We start from the raw sequence: 15600 nt of genomic DNA on the forward strand, positions 1-15600 counted from the left end.
AGAAAAAGAGAAAGAGAGAAAAAGAGAAAGAGAGAAAGAGAGAATGAGAATATTACTTCCTTATGGTTCACTCCTGGAATGGTTGCCACAGGAAGGGTTAGGCCAAGCCGAAGCTAACTCTATCTGGGTCTCTCACATGAGTGGCAGGAACTAAGTACTTGGACCATCTTCTGTTGCTTTCCTGGCACACTGACAAGAAGCTGGGCTAGAAGCAGAGTAGCCAGACTCAAACCAGGTGCTGCTGAGTGGTGGCCTAACTCACTGTGCCATCATGCCTGCCCTAGAACTGTTTCCTTTCTATTGTGTGATTTGACTTTTTCTCACCAATTCAAAGGAGCTTCTGGTGCTGTGTTATAAATACCGTCCTTCTAGCGTTCCGCTGCACATGTGTTCCCCAGGACTCAGTTCTCTTTGAACTTGACCTATGACTGACTTCATCATATAGAAGTTTGCACTTTATTTTTGTGTAATCAAATCTGTTAGTTTTTTCCTTGATAGTTTTACATCTTGTTTAGGATGTATCTCCAAGAATGCAAGTACTCGCCCATATTTTTTTCAGGTATATTTGCATTTTTGTTTATGAATTTATTTGTATGTTTACAGTTTAATCCATGAAGGGCTTGGTGTGTGTTTGGCAAAAAGTAGGAACCTACCCTTTAATTCTTGGGATGATCATCTTTTAAACAACTCCCTCATTAAAACCCAAGTCTTGGGGATGCTCTGGGCTGTGTCTGCTCTGGTCCTGCTGTCCCCTTTCTGTATCTGGGTTAGAATTATACTGTTTTAATCACTTGAGATATTCAGCAAGATTTCCTATCTGCTAGGGCAGGACCCTTCCTGCTCCTCTTCTTTTTAAATTGCCTCTAAGTGTTTCAGGCACTTACTTTCTCAGAGGAACTTTAGAATTAGTCATGAGCCAAAAATATTCCCTTGGGATTTCAGTTACCATAGATGGAAGTTACTCGCTGAGGTGAGGCTGACATTTTGAAGTATTTTATTTATTTGAAAAGCAGAGTTAGAGAGAGAGAGGGAGATCTTCTATCAGCTGGTTCATTTCCCAAATGGTCCCAAGAGCCAGGACTAGGCCAAGCCAAAGCCAGGAGCTCCATCTGGGTCTCCCTCATGAGAGGCAGGGGCCTAAGCACTTGAGCCATCTTCTGCTTTCCCAGGATTATTAACAGGAGCCTGGATCAGAAGGGGAACACCTGAGACTTGAACCGGTGGCCAAATAGGATGTCAGTATTGCAAGCCACAGCTTAACCTGCTGTGCCACAGTGCCAGCCCCAAGGCTGACATCTTGACACAGTGATCCGCAGGTCTGCAGCCAGGACTCCTTCCTCCCCCAATCCCTGATCCCTCAAGAGACCCTCTGCTTGTGAGTGTAGGACCAGCACCTGAACAACATCTGCCTCACGAACCCACAGGCACATGCCCTCTTCTACAGAGACCCAGGCGGGGGCTCCTGAGGGCACTGGCCATACACTGAACCCCATCCTCACCCCCTTCCAGGTGGATAAAGTTTGAAGAAAAGGTAGAGGAAGGAGGTGAACGCTGGAGCAAGCCCCACGTGTCCACGCTGTCCCTGCACAGCCTCTTCGAGCTTCGCACCTGCCTGCAGACGGGGACAGTGCTGCTGGATTTGGACAGCGGCTCCTTGCCACAGATCATAGGTGAGGCAGGGGCCCCTGTGCACAGCGCTCTTGCTATCCTCTCAAAGACAGGGACAGAGTCTTGCCTTAAAATACCTACAGAGTTTTGTGAGTCTTGTACTAGCCCATTCAATGTTCCAGAAGTATTTTGCCCAAGAATACATTTTAGGATGAAAAGAAATTGAACATGGCATTTTTATGCTACCTGGGGCACTTTCTTAGTTGCTATTTATTTTACCCTTCATAATAACATTGAGCGATAGAGCAGAGACTTCTACACACACACACCCAGAGACATGTACACAAGCAGACTGAGGGTCTGTGAGACGTCCAGGTTTCCAGTTAGTGGCAAAGCCAGGGCCTTCCCACACCGCCTGCCACCTTTAGCTCACTCCTAATCCTACTGGTAACAGATGAAGACTCCCCCACCACCATCCCGGGGCCATTCTGTGGCACGCAGACCAGGACCAGGTGTGTTTGTTTCCCACTCAGATGATGTCATTGAGAAGCAGATCGAGGACGGGCTCCTGCGGCCAGAGCTCCGGGAGAGGGTGAGCTACGTCCTCCTGCGGAAGCACCGTCACCAAACCAAGAAGCCCATCCACCGCTCCCTAGTGGACATTGGAAAGTCGGTCTCCTCCACCACAAGTGAGTCAGGCTGTCTGCTGGGGGCGGCAGGCTCGTGGGCCAGCGTGATGAGGGGGCGCTCCGAGGGGGCCAGGTCTATCTGCAGAAGTCCTAAGGGTCTGGGCTCCCTCAGCCTCCTCTGCTGGCAGGACTGTGGGACCCCAGCCACACTCCAGTGCTGTCCCCACTGCCAGGGCAGAACGATTGCTTGGAAGAGAGTTGGTTCTCAGCCTGGAATGCACAGGGCCATCACACGTGCCTGGAACGTGTCCGGGACAGTCTGGGTTGTGGCCCAGGAACAGAGACGGTGGTTGGAAAGCTCTACAGGAGATCCTCAAGTGCACGCAGCTGGGAAATGCTGCTAGCGATGACTCACTTAGGAAAAGGCCTGAAAGTTTCCCACTGAACCCCAAGAGGAGACGAGCCTTGGCAGAAGCCACATGGAGGTGGTAGAAGGAGCGAGTTCATCCCATGGATGCCTTGGCTTGTGTGATTGGCAGAGCCTGGGGCCAGTAAGGGAGACTGCATGGTCCCGGGTAAACAGCTCAAACCCCACCCTCCTCAGGATCTGAGTGGAGAAGCCCAGAGACACCAGCCCTACTGAACCTGTCAGAGAAATGCAGTCACCAGAACAAAGCTGACAAAGTCACTAAGTAAACACCCTCAAGGAACAGAGAGCACTGAGTGTGTCCTAATACCAGCAGGTAGACGACCCTTGCTCGCTTGTACTTGAGGGGTTCCCAGCACTGTTCTGAGTCGCCTCCTGTGAGAACTCACTTCATTCTCATCATCATTTCGTGGCTTTAGGCACTGTTCTTGTCATCCCTGTTTACAGATGAGGCACAGAGAGGTTAAGTAACTTTCCTAAGGCCACACAGCCAGGAAGCAGGGATGAACCCAGGCAGTCTGCCGTATCTGCTGCCTATTTAATCAGATGTGTATCTGTCTCATTTTCAACAGTTCAGATATTTCTCTGTAATCTTGTTCAGACTATTAATTTGCTTGCACACACCACATTCTTCCCATAAGGGGAAGACATGTGTCTTGCGGCCCAGCTTTGTTTAGCTAAAGTGACCAGACTGTGCTAATCTGGAGGCTGTGCTGCGCCAGCCTGGCTGCCAAAGTCAGGTGCCTCTGTTCTTCCTCCCAGATCGCAGCCCCGCCCGGAGCCCTGCCACCGGCCCAAGTCTGCACCGCTCCACTGAGGACCTGAGGTTGCGGCAAAGTGCAAATTACGGACGTCTGTGTGAGTATTGCCTGCTGCCCGCCACAGCTTCGTCCCGGCTGGGACTGTGGCGGGGTGTGCTCCTTTTCCCAGGCAGAGAGGTGTGCACAGGAGAACTCCAACTGCTGCCCAGAGCCGGGGCTGCTCTCACGGCCCGATACACTATCCAGACATCCCAAGTAACTCTTCTAAAGATGAGGCTCTGGTTCAAATGCTGCCATAATTAGCACCCAGTCCTGAGTTATAGGCATTCAAATAGGGGTGGGGGATGTCCAGCCCGTCAGTCATATAAACCCTGCAAAATCATTTGGTTTGGCCCTGTCAGGGCAACCACAGATGAGACTCAAAATCCAATAGGTCTGTGCAGACTAATTGTTAATTGACAGTTTTGTATGGCTCGCAAATGGTGTTATAGATATCCAATGGCCCTTGGCAGAAAAGAGGATTCCCTCCCCCTTTGCTTTCACTAACCCTGTTATTAACACACACTCCCCCTCCCCTTTTGTGGAAAACATTTCCCAGAAACCTGATTTAAAACAGTTAACGTTGCCGTGGCTCAATAGGCTAATCCTCCACCTTGCGGCGCCGGCACACCGGGTTCTAGTCCCGGTTGGGGCGCCGGATTCTGTCCCGGTTGCCCCTCTTCCAGGCCAGCTCTCTGCTATGGCCAGGGAGTGCAGTGGAGGATGGCCCAGGTGCTTGGGCCCTGCACCCCATGGGAGACCAGGAAAAGCACCTGGCTCCTGGCTCCTGCCAGGATCAGCGCGGTGCGCCGGCTGCAGCGGCGGCCATTGGAGGGTGAACCAGCGGCAAAAGGAAGACCTTTCTCTCTCTGTCTCTCTCTCTCACTGTCCACTCTGCCTGTCAAAAAAAAAAAAAAAAAAAAAAAAAAAAAACAGTTAAGGCCCTCCCTTCCCCCCAGGAGGGTTAGACAATGTCCCCATCACTGGCTCACAGTCTCCTCCCAGCGTAAAGAAGAAATGTGGGCAGAGCCACAGCCGCTCTGGATTGGACTGGGGCTTCTGAGGTGAAAGGTCACAGACAGGCTTTTTTAGGCAGCTCACAAGGGGTTAACAGGCAGATGAGCTCTGAGTGAAGAAGACAGAACCTGGACAACTAGGAGAGAGAGCGGTGTGGGGGAGCTCCTTCCTTTAAATACCTTCACTAAAATGCCAGGACAGGAACAAGTGCAGCCCAGGGCCGGGCCCCTGGCCAGGCTCCAGGAGTGACTTAGGGAGAAGGCATCCGTGGCATCAGCCACAGCAAGCATCTGCTCCAGGGTCTTCTCTCTGCCTGCTTCCCCTCCCCTGTCCTTGTTAATCCTTGTGGGGATGCCAGTGGCCGGGTCAGCAGGCAGAGGGAAGGCCTTCCACTCAGTCATTGTGTGTGAGCAGCCTCTGTGCTCAACACTGCATGGTGGTGGGAACCTAGGTGTGAGGTGTGAACAAGAGAGCGCAGCCTGTGTGAACCAGCTGATAGTCAAGGTGTGCACCACCCTAAGGTGGCCCAGAGCATAGAACCTACCCGGGAAGGCTCAGAGGAAGACATGGGCAGCAGAGTCTTGGAGAGTACATGGGAGTTTTCCAGGAACATGGAAGGGCCAGAGGGTGGTCTAAGTTAAGGTTGCAAGGAGCAGGGGAAGGGAGGGAACACTGGCTGAGTTCACCAGAACTACGAGGGGTAAGGGCAAGAGAGGTCAAATCCAAGAGGGCCTTGTGTTCCCAGGAAAAGAATCAGACTTCATTCTGAAGGTAACGGGGTCTCCCAAGAAGCTGGGCGCAGGAGCATGCCATCTGAGAAAGGGTAAACTGGAAAGGAGCAAGGTTGGAACGAGAGACTGAGCCTACATTCAGGATGGGGGAGGAAAGGATTTCATGACTGGTGAGAAGTAGGAGGTGAGGGAGAGGGAGGAGCCGCTTCTCTGTGAATGCTAAGGGGTGCCAGTGAGGGGCACTGAGTGGGACAGGTGTGTGATTCAATGGGAGATGATGAGCTGAGTTTGAGGTGCCAGGTGGGGCAGTTCCAAGGGAGCCCAGGGGAGAGGTCAGACTGGAGATCCTTCCTGGTGTCCTCAGCCCAAACGTGTAGTGGAAGCAACAGGAGTGGATGTCATTGGCAGGAGGGACAGGCTGAAGCCCCTGGAGGGGATGAGAGCAAAGACTCCAAGGGGGCCCAATCAGGAGAGGATCCTGGGTTAGAAGAACAAGGAGGAGAGCCAAAGAAAGCTAAGCCACAAAGTGTTCTGGAAGCAGCTCGTTGTCATAGGCTAAAAGCAGAGAAATGTAGGTCTGAGAGTGCCCCCTGTGGTGGGCTGCTAGTGGGAAATGAGAGCTTTTTCCTGCTGTAACCAGGATAGGAACTATCAAATGAGGCACTGTCACTTTCTCCCCACGAGGAGCTTCCTCTCCGTCTAAATCCTCAGGCCATCTTCAGAGTCTCATGGGTCATGGAGGGGAGACGTAAGGCTGCTCTGTCCCTGTCTGTCTCCAACAAACCCCAAGCTCGTTGACACCTGGCACCTCATCAGATAATGCACCTCTGTCCCGCCCCTGATCTGGGCCTGGCCCAGAGGCAGCACCTGGAGTAGACTCAGCAGTGAGGCCCAAGAAGATGGGGCTGAGGGGTAGAGGCCAGGGTGCAGCAGGCCGAGCAGTGAGAAGGAAGGGGTGGAGCATGGAGTCCGTCTGCTCTTTCAAGAAAGCTCCCATAGGAAGGAAGGGAAGTGAGAGGACGTGGTCTTGAAGGGGCTGCAGGATTAAGGGCAAGGGGGTCTTGCTTTGGTCATGGACATGGGGGAGACAAGAGTGGGAGCCAAGAGAAAAGGACCTGGGAAGGCCTGGCTTCCTCTGACGACCTCCTTTTCCTTCTCTCCTAGGTCATGCCCAAAGCAGAAGCATGAATGACATTTCTCACACCCCAAACACAGACCAGGTAGTAAAGTCCCTGTACTTGGCTTTGGTGGAGGGCCAGGGCAGGGTAGGAATCCCCAGAAAGGACCCCAGTGGGGACTCTGGGCTGCCTGGGTGACCCTGCCCAGCTCATCATCAGGTCCTGATTGAGTCCCAGGCTCTGGGAGAACATGGTCAGGTGACATGCCAGGCGTCCTTGCGCTGGGATGTTTTGGAGAGGCCAGCCCTTGTAGCTTCACCTTTCCTGTGACCCACAGTGACTTTCAAGGTGAGATGGGAACTGAGGCTGGCAGAGCAGGAAGTGATACCTCCCTGGGGCAGAACGGTGATGAGAGTTAGTGAATTGGACTGCCCAATAGTGAGTCTTCATCCTCAGCCAGACTAGGAGAACATCCACTCTGGTCTCTTCCACCTTGGCTGAAACCCTCTTGATGAGATCAGAATTCTACAAACTGGTAGAGTCAGAGTTCTAAGGCCCAGAGCCCAGGACACCTGTGGCTGTGTCTCCTGGGGAAGCCCAGAGAGGACCCTCTTGATCCCAGCCCCTGTGTACCTCAAGGCAGGAGGTTGCTGTACCCCAGGAGTAGGAAGGGAGATGATGAAGGACTCCTGAAACTGGCTGTGGAGTCTGGGGGAACTTAGGTGACCTTCAGGCCTTCAGACACCCCCCAGTTTGATGGAAGACAAAACAACATCACTGTCTCATGTCACCGCCCTGAGGGTCCTTGATGTCCAAAATAGTAATGTGCGTCAACACTGGAGGTCCTCACGCTGCGTGTGCTACACCATCACAAGGGAATTCTGTGTGTCCTGAAGGTGCTCTTGTCACATTTCCCTGGAAAGAGGACATTGAGGCATGAAGCAGCCTTGTAACATACAAGGCCACACTGCTGCAGGTGGCACAGCCATAATTTGACCCAGGCAGTCCGACTCCAGAGCTCTTAATTTGGAAGTAGTTTAGGAACCAGTCAGTATTCCGGATTATTCTTATTACAGACGTACACACAATGGACCCATGATAAGAAAGCAGTGCCTAGTAAAAGGCTTTCATAGCCTATTTTAATAAATGCTCAGGTGGTAATAATACTGCCAGCTATCTCCTTCACCAGGCAGTGTGCTTCCTTGCTTTAGGGTCTGGAACCCAGCCCCTGGAGCCAGTGTCCGGTTCTCCTGACCAAAGCCCGCAGCTGCTTCTTAGTGCTGGCAGCTTTAGTGATTTGTGGGCCAGTGGGTGTTCTTCAGGTGCAAGCATAGAGGTGTTTGCTCTGCAGGGCCTCTCTTCATCATAGGTGTGTGCAAAACTGAATTCCCTGCCCTCCCTCAGACAGCAGCTTCCCAGTGAACAGTGGATTCAGGCAACATCACCATACTGTAAAGCTTGATCAGAGTCCCCACTGGCTCATCAAACAGGGTCTGCAGGGCCCTGTTGGTCAAGCCCATATGCAGGCTGTGGCCATGCCACAGTGGCCAGAATGCCAGTGTGCCCCCACTTCTGGGATGCCGCCACCCCAACCTTCTGACCAACCTGCAAGGAAAGGGCCAAGGCCTCCTTTTCTCTCCTGGCCTATAAGTGTGCTGGTTGGGCCACCCCAAAGCATTGATGCTTTTATTTATTTATTTATTTAAGATTTATTTATTTACTTGAGAGGCAGTTACAGACAGAGGGAGAGACAGAGAGAGAGGTCTTCCATCTGCTGGTGCACTCCCCAAATGGCCACAATGGCTGAAGCTGAACTGATCAGGAGCCAGGAGCTTCTTCCAGGTCTCTCACATGGGTGCAGAGGCCCAGACACTTGAGCCATCTTCTGCTGCTTTCCCAGCCCGTCAGCAGGGAACTAGTTCAGCAGTGGAGCATCCTGAACTTGAACTGGCGCCCATATGGGATGCTGGTACAGCAGGCAGATGCCTAACCTACTATGCCACAGCAGTGGCCCCCGTTATTGCTTTTAAATCCTCATTCTCTGGGATGCTCCTGCCCACCCCACTCTTCCTCCTCTCCCCTGGACCCACTTCCTCCTCAGAGACATGGAGCTGGCATGGGGATGGTGGATGCCTGGCACACCCAGCCCTCCATCCTAGAGAACACTGGTTATTATTAATCAGCTGACTATGCCTAGGACAAAGGGACTTTCTGAGCCTTGGGGACTCTGGCCTTCCCCCCAACTCCTGCCCTTGGTTATTCTTACCATATTAGGAGCCTTTGGAGCTATTGCTGGTTGCCTGGGCAGTTGTGGAGAGTTTTCCATTTTTTTCCAATTGGATTTAAAAGATTATAAGGGTGCAGCCCCTGCTCCCGTGCCTCCCCTTGTGCTGCTAGGACACCCAGCCCAGCATGTGTCACTCTCCCCAGGAGTCGGATCAGGAAACAGCTGTGGGCACGGGGGTCCTGCAGAAAATAGACATCTCCGTGCCCACAGGAGAGGCTCCGGGGCAGGGCTGTGGGGGTGCGGCGGGGCTGGTAGGAAAAGGTGACATCCCCAGGAGCTCTTCAGGGTGCCAGCCTGTACCCCATGTCAGCCACCACGGGCTCCAGCCAGCCTTACTCTCCTCAGATGCTCCCTCTTCTTCTCCCTGCAAAGTTATTTCTCTCTTATCCTTCCCCTTACCACCCCTGGTGGGGAGTGGGGGGCACAAAGTGGAAAAGCAGCTCATTCTGATGTGTTCAGAACTACAACAAGCTCCTCAGTGTCCAGCCCTGGGGTGTTGTCACTGTCAAAGAAGACTCAGAGGGCCGGCGCCACGGCTCACTAGGCTAATCCTCCGCCTAGCGGCGCCGGCACACCGGGTTCTAGTCCCGGTCGGGGCGCCGGATTCTGTCCCGGTTGCCCCTCTTCCAGGCCAGCTCTCTGCTGTGGCCTGGGAAGGCAGTGGAGGATGGCCCAAGTGCTTGGGCCCTGCACCCCATGGGAGACCAGGATAAGCACCTGGCTCCTGCCATCGGATCAGCGCGGTGCGCCGGCTGCAGCGCGCTGGCTGTGGCGGCCATTGGAGGGTGAACCAACGGCAAAGGAAGACCTTTCTCTCTGTCTCTCTCTCTCACTGTCCACTCTGCCTGTAAAAAAAAAAAAAAAAAAGAAGACTCAGAGGTAACCAAGTCATAAATGCAGGCAGCCAGGAGTAAGTCTGTGCAGAGGGGGGCACATCAGACCCTACTTGCTCTGCCTCTTTTTTTTTTTTTTTAAGATTTATTTTATTAATTGGAAATGCAGAGTGGGAGGGAGGGAAAGAGATCTTCCATCCATGATCTGCTCCCCAAATGGGTGCAACAGCCTGGCGGACCTGGGCTAGGCCAAACCAAGAGCCTAGAACGCCATCTGAGTCTCCCTAGATGGTAGGAACACAAGGACTTGGGCCATCTTCCGCTGCCTTCCCAGGTGCATTGGCAGAGAGCTGGATTGGAAGTGTAGCAGCCAAGATTTGGACAATATGGGATGCCGGCTTCGCAGATGGCATTTTAACCCTCTGCACCATAAAGCCAGCCTCTTTGCTCTGCCTCTTTGGCCTTCCTGCCCTAGACGGACAACAGTCAGGGGGACCAGAGGGGGGCACCCCAACAGTCTCAGGTGGAAATCTGAGTTTCCTAGGAGGTCTCCTGGGGGTGACTTGGGGTCACAGAAGTTTCCTGCAGACTTGGAGAGTGGTCCAGGGGTTCCTGTGAGCCAGAAAGCTGGTGGCCAAGAGAAAACAAAGCCCACCCACCTCCACTGTGAGAACAGGCCCCTTCTTCCCACAGCCACCCAAGGTGCAGGCTGAGGGGAGGCCTGGGCGACTGCAGTGTGGGTGCTGAGATTCCAGCCTGCACCAGTGCCGCTGGCATCCAGCAAATCCCCACTGCGGTTAGGCAGTTTTCAAGCATGTCTTAGGGGTCGTCTGCAAAGGCTAATTGGTTTCTAGGGTTAACCAACACTGAGTCTTCTCATTTGTAAACTGGTTATTTCTTTCAGTCTCTTTAAAAACTCTTTTAAAAACTTTTAAAAGTTAGACCCCCAGGGCCAGCGTCGCAGCTCACTAGGCTAATCCTCCGCCCTCGGCGCTGGCACACCGGGTTCTAGTCCTGGTCAAGGTGCCGGATTCCGTCCCGGTCACCCTCTTCCAGTCCAGCTGTCTGCTGTGGCCAGGGAGTGCAGTGGAGGATGGCCCAAGTCCTTGGGCCCTACACCCCATGGGAGACCAGGAGAAGCACCTGGCTCCTGGCTTTGGATCAGCATGCTGGCTGTGGCGGCCATTGGAGGGTGAACCAACGGTAAAGGAAGACCTTTCTCTCTGTCTCTCTCTCACTGTCCACTCTGCCTGTCAAAAATAAAAATAATAAAATAAAAATAAAAAAGTTAGACCCCCAGAGCAATCAGAAGAGGGGTGAGGGAATGAGGGCACTGTGGGGTCCCCAGGATTATCTTGTTTGCCTTCCCTGACCAGCGGAAAAACAAGTTCATGAAGAAGATCCCCAAGGACTCGGAGGCCTCCAATGTGCTGGTGGGTGAGGTGGACTTCCTGGACCAGCCATTCATCGCCTTCGTGCGTCTCATCCAGTCCGCCATGCTGGGAGGGGTGACAGAGGTGCCCGTCCCCACCAGGTGAGAGCCATGGAGAGCTGCCCCCACGCCTGTTCCCCAGGAGCCAGCTGTTCATGCAAGCAGCACACAGTGCTGGGAGACATGCCCCTGGGCTTGGAGATTTGCTAGGGAGGGAACTCTGACAAGCGATGAGTTAGCAACATTATTTAAGCTCATTCCCAAAAGAGAAGGAAGTGAAGCTGGGAGGGAAGCTGCTGGGCAGGCATGGGAGCAGGACTAAGGGGAGGGAGCTGGAGGCGGAGCAGCTTTGTGGGAGCGAGTGAAGAACAAAGCCTTCCTGGACAAGTCCAGGATGCAAAGGAGGGGAGTGAGAAAGCCAAAGCCACGTGCTGCTTAGGGCATATACATCTTCACCTGCTTCTCCTTTGCCTTCTCATCTCAGCCCGCATCCTCCTCTTCGTCTTCTCTGCAGATTTCTGTTCATACTGCTAGGACCATCTGGGAGAGCAAAATCCTACAATGAAATCGGCCGTGCCATTGCAACCCTCATGGTAGATGACGTAAGTGGTGACGAGAAGCGTGTCCTCTGTTCCCACGTCCACAGGCACACTTGGGTGCCTACTGTGTACCGGGCCTGTGCAGGGTGCCAAAGGTGTCTCTGACCTTTAGGAGGGCGGGTCCAACGTCATGAGGTCTAACCCGTGCCAGCTGTCCTGGGAGTCGAGGGGGCTCCAAGCTGCGGGCTCTGTCCAGCGGAGGGCGAGCGAGAGGTTGGGAGACCCAGCATGATCTTCGGAGGCAATATTCCAAAGGCAACAGCGGTCAGGTCTTGGAGAAGCTGGACGGAAGTGGTTCCACGGAGGAGGGTCAGTTTAAGAGCTTTGAAGGCAGGAGGCAATGCCAGGGAGGCAAGCCCGGAACTGCACAGGCTGTAAGCAGAGAGGAGGGTTTGCACTCTGTCCCCATGGGGAGCTCTAAATGCAGGACTTACCCCGTCAGGTGTGAACAAGAGAGAGCGTGCTCTGGACACGGCAGCAGCCCCCAGCCTCTGAGGGCGAAGGGCCAGGCAGCAATAAACAGATTGGAGATGCCTGAGTTTCTCAGGCTGGGCTTTACAGAGATTTTCTAACGCAATTCCCCGTGGAAAACTGAAACCAGAAACACTGAGTAACTTGACCGAAGCCCTGCAGAACGTGGAGACCTGGCCTTCAGGTCCGAGATGGGCTGCCTTTCCGTGGTGCCTGCGCAACACCGGGCCCTGTGTTCCCTGCCCTGCTATGTTCTCGTGCCGCAAACAGAGGGAGCTGGCAGCCGGAGCAGCAGTTCAAAGTGTGACTAGACATGATGTGCTCCTGAGAGGTGGACTAGGGGGGGGGGGGCACTGTGGCACTGCGGGTAAAGCCGCTGCCTGCAACACTAGCGCATCTTGGCTGCCCCACCTCCGATCCAGCTCCCTGCTGATGGTCTGGGAAAAGCAGTGGGAGATGGCCCAAGTGTTTGGGCCTCTGCCACCCACGTAGGAAACCTGGAAGAACCTCCTGGGTCCTGGCTTCGGATCAGCTCAGCTCCTACTGTTGAGGCCATCTGGGGAGTAAACCAGTGGATGGAAGACCTCTCTCTCTCTCTTTCCCTCTGTGTGTGTGTGTGTGTGTGTATGTGTAACTCTGACTTTCAAATAAAAACAAATAAATCTTTTTAAAAAATAAAAAGAGAACGGGAAGCTGATCTTCCTTCTTGTGCCTTCCTCGCCAGCTCTTCAGTGACGTGGCCTACAAAGCCCGCAGCCGGGAGGATCTGATCGCTGGGATCGACGAGTTCCTGGACGAGGTCATTGTCCTCCCCCCTGGAGAGTGGGACCCAAACATCCGCATTGAGCCCCCCAAGAAGGTGCCCTCTGCTGACAAGAGGTGAGTGTGTGTGTGAGTGCAGGGGCGGGGAGGCGGGGAGGGAAGGAGCAGCCGAGAAACCAGGGCTCTAGCTCTGGCAGCATCATTTTCTCTCTTTTGTTAAAGATTGATTTTATTTAGTTGAAAGGCAGAGTGATAGAGTGAGAGGGACACACACACACACATACACACAGAGACAGAGGCTACAGATCTTCATTTCCCAAATGACTGCAACAGCTAAAGCTGGGCCAGACCAAAGCCAGGAGCCCGGAACTCCATCCAGGTCTCCCACGTGGATGGAAGGGCCCCAAGCACTTGGGCCATCTTCTGCTGCCTTCCCAGGTATACTGACACAGAGTGGGGTTGGAAGTGGAACAGCCAGGACTCAGACCAGCCCTCAGTTATGGGATGCTGGTGTGCAGGCAGCAGCTTAACCTGTGCCACAACACTAGCCCCTCATTTTTTCTTTTTGAAGCAAATACAGCTACATGTGAGCATTTGTAAATTCTGGGTGACCTGTGTGTGGGTGCTGTCAGATCATTGTTCTCTTTTAGGATAGTTTGTAACTTACTCTCTAGCAATCCTGGAGGGGCTGGGCCCTTCCCAAGACCAGCAGCCCTTCTTTCACCGCGTGCCTCGTGTTGCAGGAAATCCGTGTTCTCCCTGATGGAGCTAGGCCAGATGAACGGCTCTGTGGGAGGAGGCGGCGGCAGCGCAGCTGGAGGAGGCGGCGGTGGCAGCGGTGCTGGTGGTGGAGGGGCAGCCGGAGCAAGTGGCGGGGATGATGGAGAGATGCCAGCTGTGCATGAAATTGGGGAGGAGCTTGTCTGGACTGGAAGGTGCCCACCCCCGGCCTGACAGTGACCCTGCTGCTCTTTCCACTCATCCCCACCTCACCCACCCTTGGGGGACCTCCCCGTCACTGCATGTGGTGTCCACTTCAGGCCATTGGATCTGACCCCTGCTTGCTTTCCCATGTGTGACTTGAAAGCCCCTCCTGGGTCCTGGAAAAGGGTGGTCCCAGGAGAGGGGAATGGGAGAGCCCACATGAGAGCAGAGGAACCCCAACTTTCCTCTAGACAGTCACTTCCCAGGACTGCCAAACAATGCACACAAACCAGGTAGCTTCTCGCACAGTTCTGGAGCCCAGGAGTTCCAAGTCCAGGTGCCTGCTGAGCTGAGCTCCCCGCCTCTGGGCAGAACCCTTCCCTGCCTCCTCATAGTTTCTGGTGATGGCCGACAGCCCTGGTGTTCCTTAGCATGCTGGCACACCTCAACCTCTGCCTCTGCTGCCACAGCCTCTTTCTGTGTGTCTCTCTCTTCCTCTTTTTATAAGGACACCGGTCCTGTTGGGTTAGCCCCTTGTTGATGGCTGCATCTTGATTATTTCCAAATAAGCATACATTCATAGGTACTGGGGGTCAGGCCTATAATATATCTTTTGTAGGGGACAATTCAACATGGCCTTCCTTCCACTCAGCGCTACCTATGCAAAAACTTTCCTCTTAGGAAAACAAGAGAAAGTTCTCCTGGCCTGAGTTCTTTTGCCAGCTCTCACAATAGCTCTGCTTGCTGTAGACATAGGAAAGAAGATGACTGTGCAAACCAAGGGTGAATCATGACTTGGAACGTGAACTCATGTTTCATGTGCCCTTGGTTCTAGCCCTTGTTCTCAGTGAGAAGCAACTTTACTTGTCCCCTTATTCCCTCACTGCCTCTGAATCTATCTCCCTTGCCCAGGGGACTTGGCAATGTCAAGGGACATTTTCCTCCCTCCCAACCAGAGAGGAGGTGCAACTGGCATCTAGTGAGTGGAGACCAAGGAAGCTGCTAAACTTATACAGTGCACAGGACACCCACCCTCCAACAGAGGATGATCCGGTCTGAAATATCAGTAGCCCTGAGGTTGAGAAATCCTGCTCCATGCTAAATAGATATACAATGTTAGGAGCTATGGGGAAGAGCATCCCTCTGTCCCCAACCCTAAGATTCCTGACTCGGTTATTCCAGAGAGCAAAGAAACCAGTAATAAGGTTTAGAACCTGCCCTTGATGGATCTGTTATGGCTGGAGTGTGTCTGACTCCTAGAGTTGGATACAACATGTTTATTAGCGCAGTGCCCCGGGGCGGGGGGGGGGGGGGGTGTGGACCACCACCTGTGAACCCGGGACTTCCCCTCCTGGTGGGATGTTAGGTCCACATTAGGACCTAGTCCATCAGAAGGTCCCTTTCCCAAGCAGGGTACTACGTCTGCTTTTCTTCCTACAGATGGTGCCAACTATAAACTTTCAGTCTCTGATCCTAGATGTTTTGATGGAAAGATCCTTGTCCCCATCCACCCTTGGTCAAATCCCATTCCTCTCCCCAGACTCCGGGGGCCCTGAAAGTAGCCTTGCCCTTCCCTGTGTCTGGTGAGAAAGCAGCCCCTGGGCCTGTCTTGAGCAGGTTCTTTGGTGGACTACGTCTGGACATCAAGAGGAAGCTGCCTTGGTTCCCAAGTGACTTCTACGACGGCTTCCACATCCAGTCTATCTCTGCCATCCTATTCATCTACCTCGGCTGTATCACCAACGCCATCACCTTCGGTGGCCTTCTAGGGGATGCCACCGACAACTACCAGGTGTGTGGGAGCTGGGGCAGTGAGTGGGAACCTCAGTGAAATCTGCCGCCACCTGGTGGCAGTAGGGTGCTGCATCCATCATCCCAACACCAAGGTTTTCATCCACCATCCAGGTTCAGACCATCGCTTTTTGTAATCCTTTACCCTTAGAAAACATTTTTTTAAAGAAG

The 15600-nt window shown here is 53.4% G+C and overlaps 1 protein-coding gene across 3 annotated transcripts in view; it reads left to right on the forward strand.

The window, feature by feature from the left end:
• SLC4A5 (solute carrier family 4 member 5) overlaps positions 1–15600 on the forward strand; it is a 93575-nt gene that overhangs the window by 45087 nt on the left and 32888 nt on the right. For all 3 annotated transcript variants that reach the window (XM_089326286.1, XM_089326285.1, XM_070068888.2), the window contains 9 exons: positions 1510–1670; positions 2142–2297; positions 3427–3522; positions 6377–6432; positions 10827–10984; positions 11397–11484; positions 12677–12831; positions 13458–13649; positions 15256–15430. In XM_089326286.1, the coding sequence (XP_089182412.1) occupies positions 1510–1670; positions 2142–2297; positions 3427–3522; positions 6377–6432; positions 10827–10984; positions 11397–11484; positions 12677–12831; positions 13458–13649; positions 15256–15430 (1237 nt within the window). The remainder of the gene's footprint in view (positions 1–1509; positions 1671–2141; positions 2298–3426; positions 3523–6376; positions 6433–10826; positions 10985–11396; positions 11485–12676; positions 12832–13457; positions 13650–15255; positions 15431–15600) is intronic.

The sequence above is a fragment of the Oryctolagus cuniculus genome, chromosome 2, assembly GCF_051225735.1.
Source record: "Oryctolagus cuniculus isolate XC-2025 breed Fujian yellow rabbit chromosome 2, ASM5122573v1, whole genome shotgun sequence".
In the NCBI taxonomy this organism is placed as follows: Eukaryota; Metazoa; Chordata; class Mammalia; order Lagomorpha; family Leporidae; genus Oryctolagus; species Oryctolagus cuniculus.